This window comes from Balaenoptera musculus, chromosome 1 (genome assembly GCF_009873245.2).
Source record: "Balaenoptera musculus isolate JJ_BM4_2016_0621 chromosome 1, mBalMus1.pri.v3, whole genome shotgun sequence".
NCBI classification, from domain to species: domain Eukaryota; kingdom Metazoa; phylum Chordata; class Mammalia; order Artiodactyla; family Balaenopteridae; genus Balaenoptera; species Balaenoptera musculus.
Window position 1 is genome coordinate 163203085 of NC_045785.1, and position 19724 is coordinate 163222808.

General features: G+C 47.2%; 1 protein-coding gene across 1 annotated transcript in view; it reads left to right on the plus strand.

Moving 5' to 3' along the window:
* Positions 1–5185: 5185 nt before the first annotated feature.
* The window catches only part of CAPN8 (calpain 8), a 73375-nt gene continuing 58836 nt past the window's right edge, over positions 5186–19724 (plus strand). The window contains 3 exon segments of the mRNA XM_036827564.1: positions 5186–5386; positions 5388–5423; positions 13575–13644. Of these exon segments, the coding sequence (XP_036683459.1) occupies positions 5186–5386; positions 5388–5423; positions 13575–13644 (307 nt within the window).

The following is a 19724-nucleotide window of genomic DNA, read 5'->3' on the forward strand; positions in this document are numbered from 1 at the left end:
TGCACCTGTACCTGCACAGCTGAACACGACTGGAATAAAGAATACAGTCAAGCTGTCGTGGTTTAAAAATATGCTCACAAATTCTTTGATACTCCTCCCTTTAAGAGGTGGAGGCTAATTCCCTCCTTTTACGAGTGGGCTGGACTGGGCTTCCCTGGTGGCGCAGTGGTTAAGAATCTGCCTGCCAATGCAGGGGACACGGGTTCAAGCCCTGGTCCGGGAAGATCCCACATGCCACGGAGCAGCTAAGCCCGTGCACCACAACTACTGAAGCCTGCGCGCCTAGAGCCCGTGCTCCGCAACAAGAGAAGCCACCACAATGAGAAGCCCGCACACTGCGATGAAGAATAGCCCCCGCTCGCCGCAACCAGAGAAAAGCCAGCGTGCAGCAATGAAGACCCAAAGCAGCCAAAAATAAAAATAAATAAATGAATTAATTTAAAACAATACTGAAAAACCACAACAACAAAATAAATAAATAAAATCAGAAGACTTAGGGTCGAGTTTGCCATGTGAGTAACTTTGGGTTAGCCTGACAATACAATCTACCTACAGACTTGCTGTGACTCTCTAATGGGTCATGGACTTGAAAGTGCTACCTCTATTCAAACGTAAGTTTTTACAACATTAGTCACAGTGGGTCCGCAGGATCTGGGTTGGCCACTGGGGGGCAGTCTCAGCTGGTATTCCAGCTGGGCTTGAGCGGATCCACCCTTTCCTGCCAGGGATGAGAGACTGGGGTGGTGTGCGATCCCACAGACCTGGTGAGGGATGAGCCCACACATCTGGCCTTCCCAGCCTTCTGTTTTCTCAGGGCTGGTTAGATAGGGTTCAGTCTTACAGCTCTGGCACCCTTTGGAGTGATGGGATACTTCCTGTCCTGGGCAGACGGGGAACCCATCTTTTACTTAGAGACGACTAATGAACACGTGGATCACAGCAGACCACCTTCTCTGTAATACTATTTTCTTTTATTTAAAATTTTTAATTGAGATATAATTCACATAATAAAAACTCACCATTTTAAAGTATATAATTCTGTGATTTTTTTCATTATATTCACTATGTTGTGCAACCATCACTGCTTATCTAATTCCAGAAAATTTCCATCACCCCGATAAGAAACCTCATACCTATTTGTAGTCAGTCCCAGTTCCCCTCTCTGCTCAGTTTCCGGCAACCAATAATCTACTCTGTTTCTGTGGACTTGCCTATTCTGGAAATTTCATATAACTAGAAGCATACAACGTGTGGTCTTTTGTGACTGGCTTCTTTCACTTAGCATAATATTTTCCAGGGTCATCCATATTGTAGCATATGTCAGTATTTCATTCCTTTTTATGGCTGAATAATATTCAGTTGCATGGCTATACTACATTTTGTTGGTCTATTCATGCGTTGACGGACATTGGGCTGTTTCCACTTTTTGGCTACTGTGAATAATGTCTTATGAGCATTGGAGTAGAAGTTTTTGTGTGGACTTGAGTTTTCAAGTCTGTTTCAATTCCCTGGAGTGGAATGTTACTAGAAGTTACTCTGTCACTCTGTGTTTAGCGTTTTGAGGAACTGCCAGACTGTTTTCCAGAGTGCCTGTATATTTTCCATTCCCACCAGCAATGTAGGAGAACTCTGTAATCCTCTTGACACTGGATTCACTCCACGCTTGCCTTAGAATTCTGAAATGGGAAGGCCCAGGAGAGAGACTGAAGTTAAGGTTCTGCATGATAACGAGATTTGCAGACTTTGTCTGAAAAGCACACTTGGGCTTTGGGGTGATTTGTCTTCCTTGCTGAGGGCACAATGCAGCCTTGTCCTTCTGGCCGAGAGGAGCCGCTGTGGATAAGTTGAGTGCTCTGTCTGAGCTGCATTCACCAATGCTGTTTGCCAAGAAGAGTTCTTACTAGTCGCTGCTGACAGGTGTGTTTCTGCCCGGCCTCATCGGCCTCTGTCGTGGATCCTGGGCTTCCTGGGTGGAGCTGGCAGTGGTTCTTGTGGGGTGTCTGAGGTGTGAGGCTGGGGAGATGTCTGTCCAGGTTGACAGGGCCAGCGGGAGCCCGGCTGGGTAACGGGGAGACGTTGGCTGTCAGCTCAGGTGGGGCTGGTGAGCAGAGATGGCTCCTGGCTCGGGAAATGAGGGTTCTGTTCCCAGCAGCTCAGACCTGTCTGCCTAGATGAGGATGAATTTATTCATGCAGCATCTGGATGTGACGAGGGAGGTGATTTAGGCAGGTGGGGTGGGAAAGAGATTTCTAACCCCAAAGGAGACCCTTATGGAGAAGGAAAATTACCAGCTGTGCTTACTCTGTGATTAGATGGAGAAGGGCTTGTTCATTTGAGTCAGTCTGAAGGGAGTGTTTCAGCGAGGTTTTGGGAGAAACGGAAGGAGGGAAAACAATCCCATGGGATCCCTGCCTGAAGATGCTGGGTCCACTATACCTGGTATGTATCTATCCAACCACTGGGCATCTTATACCTGTGGGTGTTTATTCATTCAGCAAACACTTATTCAGTCCCTACTATGCTCCAGGAGCTTTCCAGGCTCCAGCGATACGGTGATGAGCAAAACAAACACAATTGTCCTCGTGGAGATCAGAGCGTGGTGGGGCGGAGGGGCATTCATTAAATGATGCTGGGCAGGGCATCGCAGGCCGCTGTGAGAGCATATGGGAGGGGGATGGCTTTGCATGGGGGGGGGGTCCAGGAAGCCTTCCCGGGGGCGTTCCGGGTCTGAAGGCAGAGCGGGGGTGGGGGGAGGGCACAGCAGGTGCAAAGTCCTCAAGTGGGACAGAGTACGACATTCCAGGACCTGAAAGAGGCCAGGAGGTGGAGAGCAGAGAGGGAGGAGGGGCATGGGAGAGGGGCGGGGAGCGAGCAAAGGGCCAGTCTGCTGAGGGTCTTGTAAGCGTGCAGGCCCTCCCTCCCCTTTGTTCTCCTAAGGGCGATGGACGGCCACTGGGGGGCTTTAGCCTTGGAAAGGACATAGTTGGATTTGTGCTTGAAATGACTGCTCTGAGTAGAGAAAGATTGGTCAAGGATGTCAATCACAATCTCCAGATAATTAGGCAGTCGATTCAGAAGTAAAAATAAATATTTCCTTTCCTTTCCCACACAGAGTTGCTAGATTGCTCCTGGAATCCAGTGTGTTTGGGAGGATTCTGTGTTGACTAAATGGAGGAATTATGGTTCTGGTTTTAAAGGAGGATGGGGCCACCCAGGTGAGACCAGGGTCAACTTTGGGAGCTGGTGAAAATGTAACCATGGACTTTGGATGAGCTTACTAGTGGAAGGAGACATTGAATCAAGGGAAAAATGGTGCTGAGGAAACACAGGTGGGGCTCCCAGAGGGACCAGGGCCATAGTCAAGTCTTTCTGATGCCACCTTGAGCCTCTGAAGGTCATTTTGGCCTTGAATTTCTGGTGAAACCTGAGAAACCATGTTTTATCCTGGACATGTGGGGAACAGACCCTTCTTTCTGCTTGCCAAGACCTGCCCATCTGGTGAAGTCCTTTACTCACAGACTGTTGCTGGCTTAGAAGGTTGGAACCAGAGGCCTCAGAGGTCAGCTTGTTCAGCGCTTCTCAGAGCGTGGACCGAGGACCCCTGCGTTTGGCATCATCTCCGGGATAGCAGTTTAAACACCGCAGACTCCTGGGTCCTACCCCACACGCACTGAATCAGAACCTTTTGGGGGAGGGGGAGCAGTGGTAGCAATCAGCATTTTAAGCAAGTGCTTCACTGATTCTCACACGTACTGGATTCCTTTCCTGAGGCTGCTGTAACCAATTACCAGGAACTTGGTGGCTTAAAACAACAGAAATATGTTCTCTCACAGTTTTGGAGGGCAGAAGTCTAAAATCAGTTTCATTGGGCTGAAATCAAGTTGTCGGCAAGGCCATACTCCCTCCAGAGGCTCTAGGGGAGGATTCGTTCCTTGCCTCTGCCAGCTTCTGGTGGTTGCTGGCATTCCTTGGCCTGTGACAGCATCACTCCAGTCTCTGCCTCTGTGGATACATTGCCTTCTCCTTTTTTGTCTGTTGTCAAATCTCCCTCTACCTCCGTCTCATGAGGACACTTGTGATTGCATTTAGGGCTACAATAATCTCCCCATTTCAAGATCCTTAACTTAATCACCACTGCAAAGATCGTTTTTCCAAATAAGGTATATACTATTCACAGGTTCTAGAGTTTGGGACTCAGTATCTTTGGAGGACCATTTTCCAGCCACTCCCCCTTCCAGTTTCAAAACTCACTGATGTTCCACATCCTTAGGGTAGACCAGGCCTCGGAAATTGGAACCCTGAGAAAAGCGATTAATGCAAGGTCCCAGAGCCCATTTCCCTTCTGAGGTTAGAACCCACAACTCTTATTCCCCAGGCCTTCTCTTTCTGGTCCTGGTTCCTAGGAATAACGATGACTGGCATTTCCTGAGTGCTTCTTATGTACTATTCTAAGCAAATTCCATGTACTATCTCATCACCCTTCCAAACAACCCTATAAGGTAGGGCCTACTATTACCTTTCATTTTATAGGTGAGAAAATTAAGAGGATGAGAGGTTAAATAACTTGCCCAAGGTGACAGAGCTAATTACTGGTGCTGTTGGGATAGATACCCAGGCAAAGGCCAAACTCTTCACTTGTAGGAGGGACACCTTTGCTTGGGGTTACTCTGGTCCACTCCATGAATCACCCTTCTCTGATATTTTTGTCCTTCTAGCGAATATGGAACTAAACTTTCCTGGAAGTAAAGGAGACCCCTCTAACCCCTTGTCCTCCTGCTGAGAACCAATTCCTTGGAAAATACTGGCCTCAAGCTGCCCAACAGGCCTTCTCATCTCAGCTGATGGGACCAATGGGAAGTAAGCAGGTCTTGCAAAGAGATGGGGATGGATGGCTGTGATCCTAATGGATTTCTTAGGCTAATGGCCTGGGAGGGGCCCTGGAAGTTTCCCAGCCTCCAAATTGTCTGCTGAAAGGCAGAAGGGGAGGGTGGGGCCGATTCATTTGCACCTTGGGTGCACATTTGCTCCTGGCTGTGACTCATTTCCCTCTGGAGCAGGGCCTCAGGTGAAATGATTACCTGCTCCACCTCCCCTTCACACTGCCTTATAGCTCCCCTCCCAGTGGGGCAGATCTGACAGCACAGAGCAGCTCTGCCCTTCTGTCTACCCCACGGAGCCCTCGACCATGGCAGCGCTGGCGGCTAGAGTATCCCAGCAGCAGGCGGCAACTGAAGGTCTTGGCTCCAACCAGAAAGCCGTGAAGTACTTGGGCCAGGACTTTGAGACCCTGAGGCAGAAGTGCTTGGACTCAGGGGTCCTATTTAAGGATCCAGAGTTCCCAGCATGCCCATCAGCCTTGGGCTACAAGGATCTTGGACCATGCTCCCCCCCAAACTCAAGGCATTGTTTGGAAGTGGCCCACGGTAAGGCGATGGGTTTGCTGTTGAGTGTCAGGATGGAGGGCCCTCGCTTCTGGTCAGAAGTAGCTGAGGGAGAAGTTATGGTTCTTGACCCTATGTTCCTGTATCCCGTATTTCAGCCTACCCTCACCCCTCCACTTTAAAAAACATCTTTTCAGAGGTGATAAGGTATAGAGGGAAGAGCATGCACTGGCTTTGGAACCAGACAAGTTAGATTTGAATCCTGCCTCTGCCTGTGTGGTCTTGGACAGATAATCGCTGCGATCCTCAGTTTTTTCATCTGTAAAATGGTGCTACTGGCATCTTATTTTTCAGTGTTGGTACAAGGACTGGAGATAAAGGTCAGAGCACAGTGCTTGGCACATAACAGGCACAGAAGGCATGGTAGCTATTGCATAGGGCCCCTGGGCCAGTGCAAGATGGAAAAAACCAATGCTAGAAGTAATCAGTCCTGGGGTACATTGTGACGTCGTTGCTGAAGTGTGCAGGGTTGCTTAGGGTTATGAATTATCATTGTTCTATTGGGGCTAGGGAGTGGAGAGGTGGAGCTGGGGGTCTGTGGATACAGATGGGAGTCAGGGGCTCTGGGATGCTGTCATTGATACCCCCCCAAATCTCAAGGGCAAGGGATGTAGAACCAACCCCCCAAAACCTGGGCCCATGACCTACTGCTCTGTGACCCTTGTCAGTGATTTAACCTCAAGGATAGGAGCCCCCCACACAGAGTGGCTGTGAGAATTGAGATAATCCCCTGAAGTGCTCTGCTCAGTGCCTGGCCCACGAGTCTCATAAGAGAACACGCTTTGTGACCCTTGGCCAAGGGGCCGTTTGTCTTCTAGACCGTGATGGGAAAATCAAGCCATGGTCCTTATTTTCTTGGCAATGGTTGAAGAGGGAGGATAAGGAGAGAATAACCCCTTGGACGTGGTCAAAATCACCCTTTAACTCCAGCTCTCTCTACCCCTCCTGTTTTCATCCTATCAATTTTACACAACAGTTGCCACCTCTGAGGATAACTTCTTTGCCCTACTTCCCTCCAGCCCCCCATGGCCATCTTCCGTGCCCCTCTAGAACCTATGTGGGCCCTCTGGGATATTGGCAAAATCAAGGTTGGGAACCATGGTTTTTAAACTTTGGGTTTATTTATTTATTTATTTATTTATGGCTGTGTTGGGTCTTCGTTTCTGTGCGAGGGCTTTCTCTAGTTGCGGCGAGCGGGGGCCACTCTTCATCGCGGTGCGCGGGCCTCTCACTGTCGCGGCCTCTCTTGTTGCGGAGCACAGGCTCCAGATGCGCAGGCTCAGTAATTGTGGCTCACGGGCCCCGTTGCTCCGCTGCATGTGGGATCTTCCCAGACCAGGGCTCGAACCCGTGTCCCCTGCATTGGCAGGCAGATTCCCAACCACTGCGCCACCAGGGAAGCCCCGGAACCATGGTTTTATATTCTAATGTCTAGAGTTGGCAGCCACATTTCATTTCAACAGACAGTTTTTTTAGGCCTCTGTTTTGGGCCAGGCATTGACTCTGCCCTGTTTGGAAAGGTGGTCGGGGAGAAACTGAGGAATGAGCCGGGGTCTCGGCTCTGAGGGAGATTGCGGGGAGGCAGACACATGAATAAAGGACTGACATCCTGGGCAGAATGAAGGAAGTGCTAACAGAGACATAAACCACGGGCATGGCAATGTGGGATGTTAGGACTGAATGATGGAAAGACTTAGGGGAGGAGAATACATTCGAGCGGAATTGAAGGACCCCAAGGAGCTTGGGGGAGGGGAGATGGATATGGGGGGAGGGGAGAAGGTTTCACTCTGTGACCAAAGTCAGGTGTCTTTAGCCTTTGCCTAGTTTTTCTCTTTCATTTGAAATTCTTAAAGCCCTCACCTCCTCAAACACATTTCACCTTCTCCCCTAAAATGTGTCTTCACCTGGTCTCACTGTCCACGTAAATATGGTAATTTCAGACTGGGATGCTGATTTGTGCCTGTCAACAAAATGCTATAAAAGCCGGACCATGAGGTAGTAGAACCTGATTAATGTGGAGCTGAAGTACTCCCATTATTGGGAGTTTTCAGATGCATAAATAAAAGCTTGTCAGAAAGTACCCTCTCCATCCCCAGTCATCAGTGAAGGATTCTCACTCAGCTGCTTTTGACCAGGCTGTGCTCACACATCACACGATAGGACCCAGTTTTATCCTCTAAGATCTTACAGATTATTGAATAGCCTCCTGAGTTTGTAATGACCCTGATTCTATCTCTATTGGGGATGTGCCTTGGAATCTGGGAAAACTCAGTCTGTTCCTAAATGCTTCATTTCTTTCTTCCCTTGAAGTCTCTCAGGGGCCGGCAAGAAGGTTGGGGTGTCCAGAAATGAGGTGCACCAATGAGTTCATTTGCTCTTCTTTCCTCCCCTTCCCTCCCCTCCCCTTTCCCCCTCCCTTCCCACTTCCTCCCTCCCTCCCCCTTCCCCCCTTCCTTCCTTCCTTCCTTCCATCCTTCCTCCCTCCCTCCCTTCCTTCCTCCCTTCCATCCTTCCTTTTCCATCCTTCCTTCCATCCTTCCTCCCTCCCTCCCTTCCTCCCTTCCTTCCTTCCATCCTTCCTTCCTTCTTCCCTCCATCCCTCCCTCCCTTCCTTCCATCCCTCCCTCCCTCCCTTCCTTCCATCCTTCCTTCCTTCCTTCCACCCTTCCTTCCTTCCTTCCTCCCTCCTTCCCTTCCTTCCTTCTTTCCTCCCTCTCTTTCTTCTTCTTTTTTTCTTACATTGTGGTAAAATACACACAACATATAATTTACCGTCTTAACCATTTTTAAGTGTATAGTTGAGTAACAATAATTTGTTGTGTAACTGTTGTCACCAACCATCTCCAGAACTTTTTCATCTTGCAAAACTGAAACTGTGTACTCATTAACTCCACATCCTTCCTTCCATTTTACTTTGTCTCTATGAGTTTGACTACTCTAGGTACCTCATATATAAGTGAAATCATGCAGTATTTGTCCTTTTATGACTGGCTGATTTCACTTAGCATAATGTCCTTGAGATGCATGCATGTTGTAGCACGTGACAGCACTTCCTTCCATTTTAAGGCTGGATAGTATTCCATTGTATGCGTATTTCACATTTTATTTATCCATTCATCCATCAATGGACACTTGGTTTGCTTGCATCTCTTGGCTATCGTGGATCATGCTTCTGTGAATATGGGTGGACAAATAGCTCTTTGAGACCCTGCTTTCAATTGTTTTGGGTTTACATCCAGAAGCAGAATTGCTAGATCATATGGTAATTTACTTTTGATTTTTTGAGGACCTACCATATTGTTTTCCATAGCCACTGTACCATTTTACATCCCCACCACCAGTGCACAGGCTTCCAATTTTTCTACATCTTCACCCTCACTGGTTATTTTCTGTTTTGTGGTGGGGGCACATCCTAGTGGATGTGAAGTGGTATCTCATCACGGTTTTGATTTGCATTTCCCTAATGATTAGTGATGTTAACCATCTTTTCATGTACTTGTTGATCATTTGTACATCATCTTTGGAGAAATGCCTACTTCTCCAAAGCACAAAAATGTGCTTTGCCCATTTTAGAATTGGGTTGTTTGCTTTTTTGCTTCACTTGCTGCTTTTGAGGGTAACCCCTTACCACTTCAGTCTTAGGAACTTTAAGCCAGCTGCCCAGATGTGGCTCTTATAACCGTGGTTCCCATAAAGATGTTAATTTTTACTTGCCTTTGGGGGAAAGGAGATGAGATGGGCTAAATATATATGTATATTTGTTTCTGCCCTCTCAATAATAAATAAAGCTTGATACTTAGATGTTTTCTGAAATCATAAAATTTGACCTCCTTCCCCTGCTGTGTGTTTCTGCTTATTTTAAGTCCTGAGTGTAAGGTTTGGTTGGGCTCTTATTCCAAGGGTTGGAAGACAAGTTTGCCCAGACTGAAGATCTCATGGTCAAGCATGGGTTCTCAGGAGAAACTTTTGGCTATTCATGATCCTAAGGTGATTTTCCCCCTACTAGTGTTGGGCAAGGACAACGATCCTATCACAAAGAGCATGACGGCTGTGTGAGAGCAGGGAGTGCTCCTAGAAGCTACTTCCCATTTCCCAGCTTGCCCGTCACCCTGGGTCGACACCCAGCCTGGGCCCCTATGGTTTGAGGGACGCCCAGTGTGTGTGGGCCCTAGTGCACGGGCCCAGTCAATGCTATTCTTCTCTGTCCATTTTTTTGTAATTAAGCGGTTCACTGATCTTAAGGAGAAATACACAGAGAGAAGTGAGGCAATGTCAGCTGCATGGTAAGGGCCCGTGAAATGGCCATCCCAAGTTCAGAGAGACACGGCGGGTTGAACTTTGGGAGGCTAGGATAAGGATGAAGGGGAGAGGCCTCAGTTTGGGTCTTCCACTCTTTGTTTTCAGTTGCTGCCTCTTGAATGAATGAATTTGCAATTTTTAATTCAGCCTTGATTTTTTGAGTGCTGGTCATGTGCAGATCATAATGTGGAGCCTTTGTGGAGCTTTTGCTAGTGGGGAAGAGAGACAATTGACAGCTGACAGGCAGCAGAATGACTAAGAGCTTGGGTTTAGGCATCAGGTAGATCAGGATTCTGGTTCCCTTTCTGCCATTTACTAGCTCTGTGACTGTGGCTAAGTTACTAACCTCCCCGGGACTCAGTTTCCTCCTCTATAAAATGGGAATAATAATATGACTTATCTCATCAGGTTATTGGGAGGCTTAAATGAGAGAATGGGTTTAACACAGTACCTGGCACATAATAGATGCTCAATGCTATGATCTATCTCTAGCAATTAGTATAAGACAGAATGTCCAGAGAGTGAAATATAAATATGTATGGGAGTTCAGGGGCAGAAGCAGCTAAACTGACTGTGGGATTGGGGCAGACATCTGAGCGGGGGATGGGGGGTTGGTAAAAGAAGAGGGTCATGATAGAGACCAAGAAGGCACAGGTGTGAGCAAAGGCACAGGGCTGTGGATGTGCATTCAGAGCCAGCACGTTCAGAGGAAGGCAGTGGTGCACTGTAATTAGGGGAGAGAGAGCACCTTGGGAAACAGAGAGTGTTGTGGGAAACGTCAAATGGGGCCAGATCCAAGAGCGACAGGAGTGCTGAGCTGAGTAATGTGGCCATAATCAATGGTGATGATGACAAAACGTGGCGACATCACTGAGTTTCCCGGAAGTGCACAGCCAGGGCTCCTGTAATACCAAACATAGACTATCAGACATGGACTAATGCCCTGGGGAGCAATGTTTCCAAGTCACCAAGTCACTGAGAATGTGTGGTTTAAATCACTTCCTACCTTGAATTCCTTACTGATACCGGTGTTTCTCTTGCGCCCTTTCATCAGAGGCTGATACAAGGCTTGAATAATTTGAGTTTATGGAATGTTTTGAGATCTTTACTTGAGAAATAGTAAACATTTCTAAAAGTAAAAGAAGTACTAAAAAGACATGTTTGTTTGGGGTTTTTAAATGCATTTATTTATTTATTTATTTATTTTTGGCTGCGTTGGGTCTTCGTTGCTGTCTGTGGGCTTTCTCTAGTTGCGGCGAGCTGGGGCCACTCTTCTTTGCGGTGCGGGCTTCTTATTGCGGCGGCTTCTCTTGTTGCGGAGCACAGGCTCTAGGCACGCGGGCTTCAGTAGCTGCAGCACGTGGGCTTCAGTAGTTGTGGCTCGTGGGCTCTAGAGCGCAAGCTCAGTAGTTGTGGCGCACAGGCTTAGTTGCTCCGCGGCATGTGGGATCTTCCCGGACCAGGGCTGGAACCTGTGTCCCCTGCATTGGCAGGCGGATTCCTAACCACAGTATCACCAGGAAAGTCCGACAAGTTTGTTTTTAAGGAAGAAAAAAATAATGTCCCAAGAGTGGGGGAGGTGGGAGCCTGCCTCTTTACTGAGGCTTGCCTCTTATAAACATCTTTGGCTGCCATGTTACTTTGTATCTCTGATCTGATAGGAGTTCCAGTAGAAAGTTAACAATGGAGAGAAGACTTTGGAAATGTTCTTCAGGCATAATGCTGAACTGTGATCTCCTTGCAAGGATGAGGACTTTCTGTGGCCCCTGAGAGATTGACACAACATCTGAGTCATGGCATTTTTTTATTGTTTTCTCCTGGTGGAGGCTGGTGTGTGTTTTGAAATATGCTGATGACTAACCGTAGCCAAATGAACATTCCACCTGCCTATGAACCCCTTAGCGTCGTTCTGGTTATAACGCTTTCAGTTGCCTCCAGCCTTTGCAAACCACTCTGTCTTCCAAACCAAACTTAACATGTTAGCCGAGCTAGGTAGATTATTAGATATGAGTCTAGTGAGCTTCTACCGTATGGACAGTGTGACGTGGGTAATTGAATGTACAGCTCAGAGGAGTGATTTGGGGGAGCATCAGCATATTCTATAGTTAGTAGTTGAAACCACGGGTCTGGATGATGTCACCCAGGGAGAAGGTTTCGGGTATGTTATTGCTCTATGAAATGGGGTCATGCCGAGGACTGAGGACCCAGCCCAGGGGTTCCCTGATCCTGGGGATGAAGAGAGCAGAGGAACCCTTAAAGGAGACTGACAAGGAGTAGAGAGGTGAGAAAGTCAAGAGCAAGTAAGGACACAGAGGCCAAGAGAGGAGGGTTTCAGAAGGAGGGAATAGGCCACAGTACCAAGTGTAAAGAACAGTGAGATTCAGGGGAACCAAGCTCCTTCCGTGATTGCTGGTGACTCAGGTGAGAAGAGTTTCATGAAGCCGTTGGAGATTGGAGCCAGATTTCAGTAGACTGATGGATGCATGGGAGATGAGGAACAGTATACTTTTTTTTTTTTTTTTCAGTCACTAGACTGCTAGGGAATTCCAACAGGAGACTCTTTTAAGAAGGTTTTAACAAGAGAGGTTCTGCTAAACCTCTGTTCACGTGCTCCCTGCCCTTCCTTCTCCATGAAGCAACTTTTTCCTTCTTTTTTTTAAAAACAAACTACATTCAACATTTTTTTGTCTCTCTGTTTTTATTTATTCAATTTTTAAGTCTCTCCACCTTTTGTCTGCCAAGAGAGGATGTCTGGAGACTGGGAGCTGTCAAGCACCTGGGATTAGAATTTGCAGCTGTCCACTTTTAGAACCCCTAGTCTGACTCATGCCACTTCTCTCTTTAAATTGCCACTAGAGATGGCAAGAGATTGAAACAAACAAACAAACAAAACTAAGTCCCATCATTGGAGGGCTGACTAAATAACTCATGGTACTTATAATGAAATGATAAAGCTCTATATGTGCTAAGGAAAGATATACAAGATAAAAAATGGATATATATATGTAAGTGTGCTTTTAAATCAAAAGACGGTTTCTGGAAGGATACATAAGAAATGTTAACAGCAAAGAATGTGAAGTAGAAGGAATTTTTTTGTTTTACAGCATTATTTACTGTTAGATTTTTTTTACCCATATGCACATATTTTTTTTTAATAGAAAACAAGTTAATGAATTTTTTTAATATTTGGAAGAAAAAAAAAAAAGCCAGTCCAAAGGCACTGTCTTGGCCCATTTAGGTAGGAGCTAGCAGCTTTATACAAGGCTGTAGGGCTGCCACTTTGAGGCAGGTGAGCAGGGGAAGCGTAGGTCAGATGTGGGAATGGAGCTGAGTTCTCTCTGTATAGGACACTTCCTGACGCCTCAGTGTTTCCATCAGCACATGGGGTCATCATTGAGTCAAGTATTTAATGAGTGTCCACAGGGTGCAGGGCATTTTGTTAGAGTGCTAAACATTAGTTTCATCCTCTCCCTGTAAATAGGGGTGTTGTCTGAATGGGTGAGATCATAGCTCCTCATGTCATTATCTCAGCCTTTACCTTTCTCCTACCCTTCCCCATACCCGCTTTCACACACACACACCCACACAGTATGTATCACGATAAAGAGCTGGCCGTGGACTCCAGCTCCTGCTCTGCCACCCCTGGCTGTGTGACTGTGGGCAGCTCTCCTGCCTTCTCTGGGCTTCAGCATCCTCAGCAATAAAATGCGGTGTGTGCAGTAAATGTTCTCCTAGGTCTCTTCCACGAATTTTGGGACTATCAAGTTCTTTCACTCTTGCTGCCACCATCACTGGGCATCTTGTGACTTGTGTTTTGTCCCCAGTTGCTTTCAGGAATTGTGTCCCAGCCCTCAGTTTATCGTTGGTGGAGCCACGCGTACAGACATTTGTCAGGGTATGGTAGGTGAGTAACTGGGGAGAGTCCTATTTGATTTGGGAGAGGGCAGGTGTGTATGTGTAATGAGTAACATCAGATTACGCTGTTAGAGTTGACCGACTACATTATGTCTGTGACTTATCCGTATGGGTTTGTGTTTTGAGACCGTACTCTCCATTCTGGGTCTGGAATGCTGGAACTACATTTGGTTCCTCCTAACAAGAGATCTTCCATATGCTCATTTAACCCCTTTTAGTGCTAGAGTCACGAGCCAGAATTATAGGCATGCAGTAGATAACCACGCTGTGCTGTGTTTTGATAGTAGTGACCTTTAAGTGGATGTAATTTGCCCTGTGGAATGGCCATATCTATATAATTATGGGCTGTCATAATAGATGCTCTTAGCATGAGTAAGAAAAGAAGAATTCCAGCTTTCCAGCCAAGCTTCTTTCCAGCCCGGAATCCCGGGATTAAGAACCTTCACTTCCCAACCTTTCATATTCCCTCCAAATCAGGCTCAGTTAAATTGAGGAAATAATTTATTTTGTAAGTTCTAGCCTTAAGTGTTAGAAACTGAGGTTCTCCTTGATAGCAGATTAGCACTGTTGATCTCATAAGCTCTCCTGGTCCCAGGGCATCACAGTTTCTTCATTGAGTGGGACAACACTGACATTTCAGGGACAACATAGCTCTGAATTGAATTCGCTGGGCTTCCAAACAGCCAGCCAGTGACAGCTGCAGGAAATAGACCTGGAAAAGAAGGCAAGAGGAGACAAACCCTATTGCTGAAAATTAGCCAAACAAACAAAATCTCAGCATCCACGCGGCCCCGATCACCCTTTATCCTTCAGGAGATTTCCCCTCCATCTTTTTTCTCCTTGTTCCTCCTGTTCTCTTGAGCCTGTTGGAAACTTATATGATTTTGAAAATCACCAGCATTTATTTTAAATGCTTCCAGTGTTCTCTCCTTTAACGAGTAGAGCCGATATCCCCTTAGCCAGAGCTCATGGGGCGTGAGCACAAAGCAGTGAGAATGATTCGGGTACCACACAGACGTGTGCCCTGTTCCCTGAAAGCCACAGTCTCCGTGTCCTGAGCCTTTGTGTGAGGGCTCACCCAGGGGTAGCGTTCTGACCTTTTCTTGCTCTGGATGAGTGTGCTGTGCCTTTTTACTTCCAGTTAAATATTTAACCTAATTTAGCACGTGTCTCAGGGAAACACAACTTCTAATCTATGCTTTTAACAGCTTCTTGTTGTAGATGTTTTGACTTTGGAAAAGGTATTTAATAAGTGTCTTTTAATTGATCAACTTGGATAGATCTTCCTTTGAATAGTTTTAAGCTCAGAGAAAAGCAGGGTTCCCCAAAGAGGTCTGAGCGTTACCATGGTGAGTGTGCACTGCTGATGGAGCCCGCAGCTAGAGGAGCAGTAAATGAACCCGATTCTCCGAATCCAGCTCACATCAAAGTGAGCGGGCCACGCCGTGGAGGCCGCTCCGGGTTAGCCCTGCTGCAGTGGTGGTTTTTAATGAGCAGAGCGGAAAGGGGTTGTTGAGTCCAATTTCCTGAAGGATGCTTGGTACGGGGCTGGAGGGCCTGTGGACCAGATGCAGCCTCAACACGTATCGAAGTGGGTGCCTGCATGCCAGGCCTACAACTCGGCACCAGGGTGGTTGCCAGGAGCTGAGTGACAACAACCTGTGTGGCCTGTGAGACTTGAGCTTGGTGGCGTTAACGATGGGCGGATCGTGGCGAGATTAAGAAGAAGACTTCCTGATCAGAGAACCAGGGGGTGTCATGCTGCACCTGTTGTATCAGGGTGTGACAGGGATTCATATTTGTTCAGTGCCTTTGAGGCTTGACACAGTCCAGCACAGCGCAGTGGGGTCTATTCCAGGTTTAAAACATCTTTTTTTATTATTTTTAAAAAAATTTATTTATTTTATTTATTTATTTTTGGCTGTTTTGGGTCTTCGTTGCTGTGCGTGGGCTTCCTCTAGTTGCGGTGAGCGGGGGCTACTCTTCGTTGTGGTGCACGGGCTTCTTATTGCTGTGGCTTCTCTTGTTGCGGAGCACGGGCTCTAGGCGCGCCGGCTTCAGTAGTTGTGGCTTGTGGGCTCTAGAGTGCAGGCTCAGTAGTTGTGGCGCACGGGCTTAGTTGCTCCGCGGCATGTGGGATCCTCCCGGACCAGGGCTCGAACTCGTGTTCCCTGCATTGGCAGGCGGATTCTTAACCACTGCGCCACCAGCGAAGTCCTGTTATTATTTTTTAACAGTCGATCTATATAATGAAAATGATGTCCTTTACACAGTTTTGTATTACCGTGATTTTATTATTACTTTGAATACACACTGTTCAAACATGAAAACAACTGAAAGGTCCACCGTGCAGATTCAGCTTCCTGTCTGTCTCCATCTATTCCACTGCTTGCTGTCCTGGAACCTTTTTTTTTTCTTATCCTTTCAGTGTTTCTTTATGCAAATTCAAGCAAATCTAAATACATATTCTAATTTGTATCTCTTTCTTGCCTTGAAGGCAGCATACTGTAAACATTGTTTAGCACGTTTCCATTATTTGTTATTATTTTACTAAATAAAATGTCTTGGAGCTCTTTCCATGTCAGCGTATGAAGGGCTTCATTCCTTTGTAACCACTCAGAATATTGCAGTCCATTGTGCGAAGTACCAGTTGATTTAGCCTGTCCCCTACTGATGGACACGAGTTATTTTCTCTTTACAGCTATTATACAAAATGGTGCAGTGAATGTCCTTCTCCGCGGTAGTGTGTGTGTGAGGGTTTTTGTCAGCAGGTTTGAAGTGTGGCTGCTTCAGTCACCACGGAATATCTTTCCCTTCTCTTTGATTCCCAGCGCTTAGTGGTCTCATATTCGGTCCCACTGTCACCACTGTCTTATCTACTCTGAGGAAAGGGCCCAGGACAATCATTTACACTTTAGTGTGAATTTGAGTCAGTGGGCTACCAGAGGATTTGTATATTGAACATTATCTCCAGAGCATGAAAGAATTGTACTGTTACATCTTTAGTTACACCAACTCTCATAACTTATTTCCTTTTGGTATGAATGCAGACAATGAAGCACAGTAATAGAAATCATGGATTATATTCATATTACATTACAATTGTTGCAAGTAATTCAAAATACCACATAGTCATCATTACCTCATAATTACGCTGCTTATTAGTCGCCACTCCAAAACTTTTATATAGAATGTTAATAAAGAAGCACGAACCTTACCATATTCTAATTTTAAAAACATATTTTGATAACTATTTCAATGTAATTATATTATGTATATTCAATGTATTTCTCGCCAAGCCAGCCTTCATCCTCGCCATGTGAGCCTCTTGGCTCCCACCTGAGTCTGTGCTCATGTAGAGTCCAGGACCTAACTTTCTTTGGACACGTTATTATAGGAAGAAAGACTGGGAAGTCTGCAATGCTAAAGATTCAGTTGCTCCAGATAATTCTTATTGTGTAATATGACTTTCTGTTGGGTGACTCAGTCTCTGCCTGAGGGCAGTGCGGTTTGCCTCCACACAAGTAATCAAATGGGTGTCTGTTGATGAAACAGCCCCCAGACAAAATCCTTCCCTGGATCCCCAGGCCTGGAGCTCTTCACCCTGACACACTGAGGAGGGGTTCCCTGCAACCACAGCCTTCATGCTTGGTCTTCCCGGCAGAGCCCACGCTCACCAGATCTAGCAAGGGCCACACACACAGCACCCCTCCAGTGTGAGGAGATCTCAGGGCCACACCATATTGAGAGGGAATAAGTTGTTAAGTGTGGGATTATTCCCTGTCGGGCACGTCTGCGGTGCCCATTTCCAGCAAAGGCTCATGGTTGGTGCATCACACGGGGAACTGCAGGCACCTCGCTGGTCTCTCTGCTGCCTGTCCCAGCACCGTCTGTCTCTCCTTTGCACGTTGGCCCATGTGTGTCCCTCTGAGGCCTCTGTGTCCACAGAAATAGATTCTGTCCCACCACGAAGTACACGTTTCTGGCTCCTTTCACCCGACGCGGTAAGTCATGACTGTGCACTGGCCAGAAGTCCTTTAGTCATTGGCTTCAGAAGTTCAACCCAACCAGCTTAAAGAAAAAGGAGAAGTTACTGGCTCATCCCACTAGACCGTGGAAAGGGAAGGGCAGTGCTGGCCTCGGGAAGCCTGGATCTAGGGATCTAGGTGTTCCTGGAGCTCTCTCTGCCTGTCCTGTCTCCACTCCGCCCTCTTCCATGCCAGGCAGGCTTCACACAGAAGGAGAGATGACCACTAGGGTTCCAGACTTCAACTTGGTAGTATCGCAAACCACCTTTGATTTTACAGATCTCAGAAAAAGTCTCTGATCTGGTGGTTGGGATCTTTGCCCACTCCTTGGGTTCAGTTATTTCAGCCAGAGGGGTGAGGTCCTATTTGGTTGGCTCAGCTTGGGTCATGGCTTGCTCTTCTGACTGCCAGCCTCCCCCCAAACCACAGGGGGGTTCTCCAAAAGAAGGGGGCAGTGTGCAGTGGGCCGACAGAATGGAGAAAGTGTACCTCAATATGCCAGTGGGGTGGCGGGGACCAGGTCTGGCCACACTGTGCTCTCCCCGCCCCAGGTCACCTCTGCTATTTGGACTCATTGGTCCTGCCATCTCCTCCCTGCCCCTGAATCCATCACCCTGCAGTGCTCCAGGACATGTCCCTCCCTGAAGGCTGCTCTTCTCCTTCTCTGGATCTGTGCTACCAGCAGTGCCTAATTCAGCACCCCGCGTGCAAAGAGCCCCCCAGGGAGACCTGGGTCTTCATGGGCTGCCTGTGGCCTTGCCACCTCAGTTTGCACAGCTGTACAGTGGGCATGTAATCAAACCCAGCCTGCCGGGTGGTTGTGATGAGTAGAGAATCGACACGGCTCCTTGTCCTCCCAGAAGTGGGCACTGCGATGGGCAGAAGTGGTTGTAATAAACCTGGGAGCCCTGCCTGTGTGCTCCATGGGTCTGACTCTCTTCCGCATCTCTATAATCCACCATGCCTGGGGTGTAGCAGGGCTCCGTGAACGTTCACTGGACTTCTGATCTGTTACCTAAACCCTTTGCCTTGTATCGTTATTAAATCATGAAAACAGGGGTATCTTAAATCAGAGGCTACTTGTGTTTTTTCTTCCTTCTTTGCCAATATTACTCTTGGCCATCAGGCTGGATCAGGTATTTCGAATAAAAAAATCCCATCCTGGGGACTCCCCTGGTGGTCCAGTGGTTAGGACTCGACACTTTCACTGCAGGGGGCATGGGTTCAATCCCCGGTTGGGGAACTAAGATCCCGCAAGCCGAGAGGCACCGCCAAAGGAAAAAAAAAAGAAAAAAAAATTCCCATCCTGAAGGTGACTAAATGTCTTTATTTTTAAAGGATTTCAAAGTGCATGCAAATCAGCACGTTGGCTTATCTATCCTCAGATCACTGATACCGCTGGGAGGAACGTAAAGGTGTTTGAAGGTGCTTGATGGTCCTTGCCCAGGAGGGATGTCCCAGGAACAGACAAGGAATGACATTGTCCCAAGGCCCTGAGGTGGCTGTGGGTAAAGGAATACAGGGAGACCCCTCCACCTTCTGCTTGCTGGATCCTGTGGCCCCCTGGGTGGGGGGTACTCTGCTCTGAGTCTCTGAGTCAGCCTGTCTCTCCCAGGCTCAGCAGGACCACACAGGTCCACCGCCCTTACCTTAGCATGTCCGCAGGCAGGGGAACACTGAGATGGGGTATCACTTATGCCTACGGTTGTGAAAATGCAACAGGACTTGATACATCTTTGGGCATCTTTTGCCACTTGCTGTTTTCAGCAATGAGGAGCAGGAGATTTTCTTCCTTAACAGATGAGGAACAGAGACTTGCAGAATTTAGCTAGAAATTAGAGTGCTTTCTGAATTACAAATGCTACAGTGTTTATCCAAGCTTTTGATCTAGTGATGGTTTATTTTCCATGCAGAGCGAGGATTAGCGAGGGAGCCAAGCTTTTCTTTGAAGGGTTCGGTGAGTATTGGGGTTTCTCTCTTTATCCTGCTATTTCCCCCTCTCTGTCTTCTACTCTGTGTGTTTGTGCTTGTGTGTGCTTAT